At 48.2% G+C, this 9,335-nt stretch overlaps 2 protein-coding genes across 2 annotated transcripts; one reads left to right on the forward strand and one right to left on the reverse strand.

The window, feature by feature from the left end:
- Positions 1-237: 237 nt before the first annotated feature.
- Positions 238-7,261, reverse strand: mettl25 (methyltransferase like 25). Its single transcript, XM_040173150.2, has 12 exons — positions 6,989-7,261; positions 6,458-6,646; positions 6,230-6,336; positions 5,536-6,126; positions 5,207-5,354; positions 4,129-4,223; positions 3,894-3,923; positions 3,326-3,399; positions 2,371-2,464; positions 2,167-2,241; positions 1,851-1,922; positions 238-539 (listed from the first exon to the last, which is right to left on the reverse strand). Exons 1-12 carry the CDS (start codon positions 7,203-7,205, stop codon positions 444-446), a joined length of 1,788 nt encoding a protein of 595 aa, XP_040029084.2. The 5' UTR covers positions 7,206-7,261; the 3' UTR covers positions 238-443.
- A 209-nt stretch (positions 7,262-7,470) lies between these two features.
- Positions 7,471-9,250, forward strand: ccdc59 (coiled-coil domain containing 59). The gene is made up of 4 exons (XM_040173157.2): positions 7,471-7,707; positions 7,894-8,284; positions 8,385-8,493; positions 8,619-9,250. Exons 1-4 carry the CDS (start codon positions 7,560-7,562, stop codon positions 8,784-8,786), a joined length of 816 nt encoding a protein of 271 aa, XP_040029091.2. The 5' UTR covers positions 7,471-7,559; the 3' UTR covers positions 8,787-9,250.
- Positions 9,251-9,335: the final 85 nt, after the last annotated feature.

Raw genomic sequence — 9,335 nt, forward strand, 5'->3', positions numbered from 1 at the left:
CAGAAATGGGGTTTCCAGACGTGTCCACGGAGGGGATCCAGGCTTCCCTAAATCCCACAATGCCCGCGGTTCCCTGAACGCCCCTTAAAAACAAGTGTCCTCTCAAGACTCACAAAGCACGGAGACAAAAGGCGGCGATGGATACAATCAGCTCAAACGGGACTGAGGGTTTTTCCAGGTGTTTGGACCAGGTGTTTGGAGCATGTGTTTTTCATGACGACGCCGACAGTCAAGGACTAAAGGCTGAACATCCTGGAGATTTATTGTAATGTAAAAAAACGCAAAGAATACAAAATATTTTTTAAAAGATGTTCCTAAAAGTGATACAGGGAATAAATGATAGATTAAATCATACATGTAATCAAAACACACAAAGCACAATCAGTCACGTAGGGTTGCTGATACAATCAGCGCATTTGTAATCATGTGCACATGAATTTTAATTAAGGTGAAATTGTCTTCAGTCCGACGACGGCGTAACATCTGGGAGACAGCAGCGGATCGAAGAGTTGCACCAGTGCCGTGAATGATAAATCCGCCTGTAAGAAACGCAAACCCAGAAAACCATGAGACGCAAAGAGGTTGATCCTCCTTTGCAGTTTGGCTCCGTGATCCGCCGGCGTTCCTCTGCCGTATGACGTCCTCCCCATTAGGGATCCTCCATCGGATCCCGCGGGAACAAACATCTGTACAAATATTGTGTCAGGTGCTCCCCTGATGTGGAAAACACGTTTGTCGTGCCTGGTCGTTTTGGAAAGGAAACCAGACTTCAGTCGACCGCCTCACTGGCCGCTTTGGAAGGCCTTACTGACACTGCACCCACGCAAAGGATGGGAAAATAAAACCGAATAGAATTAGTCTCATAATTCAATTGTGTGCTTACATGCTGATGCTCGGGAATAATGTTTAGCATGTTGCCAATCTTTGCTTAGCAGGCAGATATTTAGCGCCGATGATGACGCTACATGGAAAGACGGGATCACCAGTGTTGTTAGGAAATGTCTATCAGTCAAAATAGCTGTTTCGACATTTTACTCAATTTGCAACATCACGGTGGTGCCAGATGAAACGAGCGGGGATCCCAAAAGCCAGCCCGATTCGTCCTCTGAGGACAATGAACGTCTGCGCAAAACCTCATGGCAATCCATCAAGTAGTTGTTGAGATATTTCTGGACTGCAGTGGCGGTCACAGCGGGGAGAACGACATTTGCTGCTAACGCCCACGATCACCGGTGTGTATTTCAGCCTTTCAGCAGACATGCTTAATAAGTCCAATCGAATTAAATACCAACGAAGGAGAAAAGACTACGGAGAACTACACAATTCTACAGCAATAACAACCACAGCTCTTGTTCCGAACCCAAACGACCCACCCAGGGGGTGATGGGGGGGGGGGGGGGGGGGGGAGAGGGTCTCTCAGCGCTCCTGATGGGAGATCGTTTCATGAAGGGACCCTATTGAGGAAGTCCATCTGACACACAGCGCACGTGTGTGTGTGTGATGGCGACGTAGCTCCTCACAACGACGCAGCGCTACAGATGAGCACAATGAATCGCACAAGATCTCCGCTGAGATCAGATTATAAAGATGAGTGCGGCTGGAAACGGGGAGCGAGTCACGTGGCTGCCGGGGATTTTTACTAACGTGGTTATTTTTTAGTTTCTAGTTTGTTAAATTTCTATTTTGTTTCCAAGAGGGTTTGATGCATGGAAGTTATAAAATGACTCACGTATTTCCACTAATGGCTCGACTATCAAAAGAAGACTGAAATGAAGGTTTTATTCTGAAATGCGAACACTTAAGACGAGAGTATATTTGGGCTTTTTTAAAACCGCCTGGAATGACGTTACCTGTTCCTGCAGGTAGCAGAGGCGATCAAGGAGAATCAGACCTTCGATGCAGGGAGCCAGGGTCACCTTCAGCTGCACACACGATGACATCAGGACACTCTAAAACACATTTGTGGGCGATCTCCAAAAAAAACATTCTACTGCTTTGTGTCACTAAAGAAAATGGGCACGTTGGTCGACACTTCAATTAGTGGTCTCATCTTGAAGCGGGGGCTGTTTTTCTTCCCGTTCTGCGTGATCGTTCCCAGCAGACTGTGATGATTTAACTTTAACGGTCGGCAGTTTACCGGCATTACACGTCACACGTCTTACTCACCATATTAAAAGCGTGCATCTCGCCCATTCGGGGCCTGTAAGCGTCGTGGTAATCCTGGATGTCGCCGTCGGAAAGCTGACGAGAAAGAAAGAGCATCGTGCACGACCGCCCCGGACTTTTAACACGTGAAAGTAAAAAACAGTGAAAGATATGTCATCCATGAGAGGGAGGCCTCTCTGGCCGCTGTGACGAGGTGGTGCTGACCTTTGACTCGTCCAGCTCCAGCCTGCGTAGAGCTCGACGAACGTAGTCCACAAACGACTTGGACTTGGAGTAGACGTTCCCGACTCGCTTCTCACTGCAAACACAGACAAACACAGACAGACGCATTTACCTCCGGACTGATCGGTGAAGAATAGGTGCTGCTTACGGAGACGTGATGGTTACTCGATCCTGATCCGATGTGGTTCATTGATACCGAGGGTCTCGGAGGGGCGAGGGAACCCGGCACAATGCGTTAGTTAAGAGCTAATGGAAGTTACTGCTGTAGCTCAGCTTATTAATTAGAGGAGAGCGACCAAAATGCCATTATTCATTATTATTCATTACTGAAATGGCCGCAGAGCTTCCGATCTAATGGGAAACAAACGTACTCTGGTTTGAATGGTGAAATGTAACAAAGTGGAGTCTGTTCTGCCTTTATTCATTTCTAAAAAATAAGAAACAAAGCAGATTCTTTTGTTATTATTTAATAACGGCCTTTTCATTATCTATAAATTATTACGAGCTGACTACAGAAAAGTGAGATAATTCAACATGCTGAAATCCAGAGGAGTGTCCTTTATGCCATTTTGTGATTGTGTTTCTTTTATTGTTCGATTTGAAAAGATGCATCACAAACATTCCCAGAGGCCAAGATGACGCCTACAAAAAGTCTCTTTTGTCCAACTTCCAAGTCCAAGATGCCAAAAGTTAATCCATTAAGAATGATACAAACACATCTGAGGAAACTCTGGAAGTCAGCAACTGTTTGTCATTTCTGCTTGAAAATAATTAATTGATTCATTAAAACAATTTTTAGCACTAAATTGGATTGCTTTTTTTTTACTCTAAATGAATCCCTCACACGTGTTCCTGTATCTGAAACAACACCCTGCAGATATTGCTGCGATTTCCTCCCAGTGGAAGTGAAGCCAGATGCCGACCCCGTCGACGTTACCTTCTGAAGCAGTCGTAGCGATCCCTCAGAATGACGTGCAGGACGGCTCGGTAGAACAGAGACTCCATCTGAATCTGCGGGAGAGATCAAAGGTGACCCCATTCCAACGCGACGCAGTTCACCCTACTTCCCACCGAAAGAGCTCGCCGCGAACACTTAATGGATACTTCTGACACGTTCCAAGCACTGATGCAAGACTTGCAAGCAATCAGCCCGCTTTTTCTGCGGCGGGGGGGGGGGGTGGATTCAGACCCCCAGTTCCAGCAAGTAATCACTCTCGCCGTGATTGCATTAATATTTATAAACATTCCAAATTAATGGCTGCCGGCGTCGTGCGTCGGGCTTTGGCCCGGAGCGCCGAAAAAAAATACGCTGGCAGTCCGTCACCGACTTGAATCAACATCGGAATTAACGGGTCGATTGTTTGAAGAGCGCGGCCGTGAGTGAGTTGGGAGCGCACGCGTTTGATGTTTGACATAATCCCACACGCGTGTTGTGACGGGTTGGAAGTGGCGCGGAAATGAACTTGTGTGAATCGACTACAATCAAGTGTGCGTGCTTCACTTACCCCTTGGCCGTGTGAAACTCTCTCAAGCGCCTGGTTTTTGGGGGGTGAGATGGGGGAGGGGGGGGGCGGTAGAGCGTTAAGACATTTCTTTGGAAAAACTGAGCACAAGATGTTCCTGTGAGGTTAGAAACTGCTTCAGCAACACGCCCCACGCCGGCGGATGAAGAGGCCGCCCGACTGCCCGGGGAGGTCACGTGGTCACGCGCGGGAAAGACCCACGGACGCACAAACTCACCAAGCAGGCCGACATCCTGGCGTTCCGGCCGCAGAACCAGGACCGGTCGCGGAGGTACCGACTCAGGGGGAAACCACACGGTCCGCTGGCGCCCTCTGCAAAGGGAACACACACACACACACACACACACACACACACACACACACACAAAGGGGGTCTCGAGGGAGAATTCTACTTCTAATTCACAGACTTTCTTTAGGAGTAACGTGAGCAGAGCAAAGCGCCAATCTGTTTACAGCAGCTCGACCTCGCGGCGGCCACACAGCGCGCAGCTGAAGTGGCCACATACAAACGCTCGCCTGCGCCAAGACAAATATTTTGGATGTGGTCGTGGTGCTAGCGCACGTTTGCAAACATCTCGTGACGTGGAGGCTCCGGGGGGGCCCCGGGCGCCAGAATGCACTTGACCGCTTGTGAGTAAACGCTATGAGAGACGTGGGACGAGCCTTCTACAAGTGGTGCTGCTTCGTTCCCAAATGAGCTCGTCCTTTAGGGTGATGTGGGCCGACCTAGTCCTTTGTTGAATTCTTTTGAAAGATCAAGCCGCAGTTCGGGAAAACCAGGTTGGAAAGAAGTTTTTTTATTTTCGAAATCAGCGGGCCGTGATGTCACTTCCCACCCGCTCTTGGCCGACGCTGCAGCCGCGTAGACGATCGTGCGCCTCGCAGACGGAGCGGGGAAGGATGATGTCATCCCGTCGGGCTGTGTTAACCTCGGAGTCGAGGCCGAATAGGCGGAAACCTCCCCGCTGACTAAATAACACTAAAACAAATTCTCCTCAATCCCTTAAATCCCCCCTTTCGTAGCGCAACTCCAGAAGGGCAGCCCGGCCCGAGACGTTCGTCTGACTTGTTGACTATAAAATGCGACTGCAGGTGTTTCGTTTCAGACTGGATTCGGCGAACGCTGCAGGTGTCTGAGGCGGGAGAAAGAATGTGAGCTCCGTGCGCAACCGAAACCACGTGTTCCTCAAGAAAAGTGCGTGACTGTCACCGCTTCCTAACACAAACACACTTATCTGTCGCTGCCAGTGTGTGTGTGTGTGTGTGTGTGTGTGTGTGTGTGTGCGTTTGGTTACCCTGTCGGGCCGGGTCGAACTCCTCAGTCAGCAGGTGATAGCAGCAGCCCACGCTGCAGACCGCGGCCAGCTCCGGTTTGGCCACAAACATCCTCAGGGTGCTGGGAGCCAAGTCGCCGCACGTGTGCAGGCCGACCACGACCGCATCCTGGAATTTGGGGGGAGGGGGGGGAGAAAAAAAAAGGAGAATCGATGGTGAAATTTATTGATGACGACTCGCACACAGATTTGGGCCCCGCGCCGCGATCCCACAATCGCTCCGGTAATGCGAACTCCAGCTGCTGCTGTGGCGGCTCTATTTACAACTTGGCTTCCTCCCCCCGACTCACCTCCAGCTCGTCGATGAGCTCTCGCAGCTCCGTTTCGGCGGTGACGTACGAAGTGAGGGGTGAAAACGCGACGCCGGCGCCGGCCGTTCGGTTCTGAGCTTTCCTCTCCAGGTTCTCCCTCTTCCTCCTCTGCCTCTCCTCGTCGCTCAGGCGGCCGGGCGGCGCTCTGGCGGGCGACGGCCGCATCACATCCGCCGACAGGGCGCCGAGGAAGAGCTCCTCCGACTCCGCGGTCGACTCTGGAGGCCTTCCCGCCGCCGGCTCGACGTTTGATGGGACGACTGGCGCCTCCCGCTGCTCCTCCCGTGACGCGTTTCCCGGTTCCCCATCGCCGTGCGCTACATCGCCGTCTCCATCTCGTCCAGGCTTCACGTCTACTTGCACGTTCTGATGTGAAGGTGCGGCCTCTCCCTGTGCCCTCGCTGCCTTGTTGCATCTCTGGTACGCCCTGGAGAACCTTTCCAGCTTGCGGTTCCTCTCCTGGGCCCCGTGCGTGTTGGTGCTGGAGGAGTCGATGCCGTAGACCCGGAGGCAGTACTGCAGGGACAGAAAGGAGCTCAGGTAGCCTTTCCCTGAGCCGACATCGATCACCTGCACGGGAGGGAAAGTCACCATGTCAGGGTGTTCGGTTAAATGTCTCCCCAACAGAGCACGTAGGCTTTTCTAGTGCTAATTTCGAAAAAAGTCACTTGACCTGTTTGACTCCACAGCGCCGGGCCAGAGAGGCCACCACCTCCGACATGGATTTGACCTCGTGAGATTTCTTCGAGTTCATAAACTCGTCCGTCACCAGCTCAGCATCTGGGTTGGACGGAACAAAAGTCTGATTTCTTGCGCTACGTATCTTTACCACAAAAGTAAATTAATAAATAACTGGTTTCCTCCCCTCAGCGTGGAACAATGTGTTTGGACTCTTCCCTACCTGTAGCTGCCACTGGAGCAGCCGGCTCGCGCCCGTCCCCTCGGAGGCCCTGCAGTAGCTCATCCCGGCTCATGCAGACTCCAAGGCCGAGCAGCGAGTGGGCCTTGGCCGCCCGCAACAGTTCTTGGGTGTCGACCAGCCGGTTTGTATCATTGCAAAACCCAAATGTAGTCCTGGTTTGCTCCGATTCTGGAATAAGGCAGAAATGAAAGCAAAGGTTGCTAGAGTTTTATACTTTCCATGTGTTTAATAAAAACTAAATGTTTATTCTATTACGAATAGCTTGTCAGTGAATGGATTTTGGTATTGCAAACACCTTTTTACAATTTGGTACCCCTTTGGCACCCCAAAAGCTGCTTTAACTATTTGTAACAATGGCCTAGTACTAATTTGAAGGCTAAACATTAGTGTTAGCATAATAATAATGAGTGTTAAAGTTTATAGATAACCTTCATACAAGAATGGACTCTTAGAATGCGTATTTCTAAGAAATCGTTTTTTTCGGTAAATATGCATTTCTAGGCTATTTACCGTTTTCTTTGTGCTCTGGCTCCCTCTGCTGGTCATTGCGTGAAGCGACGGTTGACAGGACCTCCTGAGGTGGCACGGCCATGAAGCGGTTCCACGCGTCGTGAGTGTAAAACTCCACAGTGTGAGCGTTGGCGATGCTCAGGGTTATGGACAGAAACCGCTGAACTTCATCGATTCGGCGTTGAGTTTCTGTGAGGCTGTACGAAGCAGAAGACATATTAAAAAGCCCTCTAAAGGCGGCCAGTGTAAAGCATGCAAGTCCGTCTGCTGCCGATGTACGGTTAGGCAAAAGGAGTCGAAAAGTCGTTAGATTATTTTACAATATACGTATTTTTTCAAAGAAAATGTACAGTGGCATACATACAATGGTAAATATTTGATTTGTGACAAAATATTGCATCGTATTTGCTTCAGAAATATAAATATATCGTATTAAAAAAAAGGCTCGGTCATCGATTATTCATGCCTGCCTTGAATGCGTCATCACTCAGCGCCTGTAAGGAAATGGCATGCAGCCTGAACCCGCATGAACGTGTAAACATTTGAGTTTCCCAGGCAAGATTCAACTCAAATGGCACCAACAGATCAAAAAATGAAAAATGAGAAGTTCACCCCGAAAGATGGCAACTGGAAGAAGTCAAAAAGTAACGTCCAGGGTTTCAAGCATAAGAGGAAATGGGTCCCCGAGCAAAACGTATACGAAGGCAGTATTAAAGAAGGTAAGTTTCGGCCAAATACCGCGAACGCGATTAGTGAGTAACTGCTGTTTGATAAATAATGTGATTTAATTGGATAAGCAGAACGTTAAATAGTTTTTCCTTTCATTCTACGTCATACGGGTTGATTTTATAGATAGTCTTTCAATAAATATACCGTCAACTTTTGCTTCTGTCTTCTTTCCTAAGGTCAGGGGTTTGCTTTAAAGAGGAAGGAAAAAGTCAAGCATGAGTACAACAAGCTGCTGCGGAAGGAGAGGAAGAAAAACCCCGAGTCCAAAGCTCTGTACAAGGAGGAGTACCCCGAACACCTCAAGCATCTGTACATGGCCGAGGCCCAGAAACTGAAGAACGAAGCCTGGACCCATCGATTGAACAGGACTAAACTGAGAATTAAAGAGCCACACGTGGATGAAGAGAGCGGTGAAAGCACTAATGGTGATGGTGATGATGATGATGATGATGATGCTGATGCTGATGCTGCTCCTACTGAGCCAAATCCAGAAGCTACTGATGGATCCGAGCTGACGGACGCTGGCACTGGGAATCCGGAATCCGGTGACGCCGCAGAGAAAGAGTGGTGAGGAAATGTCTCCAAAACGTCATTGTCACATGACGCTCGCAGTTTAGCTTTGAGGGATGTTGATGTTAAGACCTAAACCTATGATCTTCTTTTCCAGTCTTCCAATGAGCAACCGCATGAGGAAAAAAGTGCTGAAGAAGACGTCCTACCAGAAGACAAAAGAGGAATTTGAGGCAATCGCGAAAAAACAGAGAGAGAAGAAAGAGGTGGAATATTTATATGATTGTTTACTAGTTAACTTTTGCCACAAAAATTACTAAACAAATTATTTGTGACTCCAAATAAACTGCATTCTTACGGGTTTCATGTTCTTTTGATTCTGTGTGTCCAGGAGCATCTGAAAAAAAGCAAGCAGAGAGGAGAAGCCATTCAGAACTACAAAAAGAAGAAGATGGAGACCTTTCAGATACTGAAGAAGAAGACCAGGAAAGGACAGCCCAATCTGAACCTCCAAATGGAGTATTTGCTTCAAAAGATCACCCAAGGAACTGGGAAATGACTTTTGAGTCAGAGCTGATATAATTATTGTGAGAAGAGTGGACCGTTACTTCTATTCAACTCTCTGTATTGAGTCTGTTGCAAGGAATAACTCAAGGACAATTCAAATTGTGCTTCTCATGAAAACATAAATGGTATTATTTTAGACTCGGACCACAAGATGGCGTCGTAAGACAAGGAGATGCTGATGGAACTCTTTTATTAATCACAAAATGTTGTATTTTTCTGTAATCGCTCTTCATTGGGCGACACATTTGTCCCAGTTGTATTTTATTACCATGAAGTCAAATATTCATCACATAAGCTGTCATTTAGCAAGAGTAAACTAGTTTAGAATATATTTAGGCATAAACCTTTGAAAATCCATTTTATCTGCAATATTCTTGTTTAACTTTGGTAACGCCAAGCTGCAAGGATCCTTTCCCAAAGTAATAACACCGCTGTAAATAAAACAATAACATTTAAGCTGCTGGTCTGGTACGTCTTCTTGTCATCAGGCGATACAAACACACCGCGTACGCGTCAGCGGCTTAAATCCAGCAACCTTCTC

This window comes from Gasterosteus aculeatus, chromosome 4 (genome assembly GCF_964276395.1).
Source record: "Gasterosteus aculeatus chromosome 4, fGasAcu3.hap1.1, whole genome shotgun sequence".
In the NCBI taxonomy this organism is placed as follows: domain Eukaryota; kingdom Metazoa; phylum Chordata; class Actinopteri; order Perciformes; family Gasterosteidae; genus Gasterosteus; species Gasterosteus aculeatus.

What these genes read in the sequence shown, in the direction of transcription:
- mettl25 (XM_040173150.2), bottom strand. Translation starts at nt 7,205, where the DNA reads ATGTCTTCTGCTTCGTACAGCCTCACAGAAACTCAACGCCGAATCGAT. An exon ending in GCCAGAGCACAAAGAAAACG is followed by an intron (nt 6,647 to 6,988) that starts GTAAATAGCCTA and finishes GCCTTATTCCAG; the next exon opens with AATCGGAGCAAACCAGGACT. An exon ending in GAGTTTCACACGGCCAAGGG is followed by an intron (nt 3,400 to 3,893) that starts GTAAGTGAAGCA and finishes TCTCTCCCGCAG; the next exon opens with ATTCAGATGGAGTCTCTGTT.
- ccdc59 (XM_040173157.2), top strand. Translation starts at nt 7,560, where the DNA reads ATGGCACCAACAGATCAAAAAATGAAAAATGAGAAGTTCACCCCGAAA. An exon ending in GACGCCGCAGAGAAAGAGTG is followed by an intron (nt 8,285 to 8,384) that starts GTGAGGAAATGT and finishes CTTCTTTTCCAG; the next exon opens with TCTTCCAATGAGCAACCGCA. An exon ending in AACAGAGAGAGAAGAAAGAG is followed by an intron (nt 8,494 to 8,618) that starts GTGGAATATTTA and finishes CTGTGTGTCCAG; the next exon opens with GAGCATCTGAAAAAAAGCAA.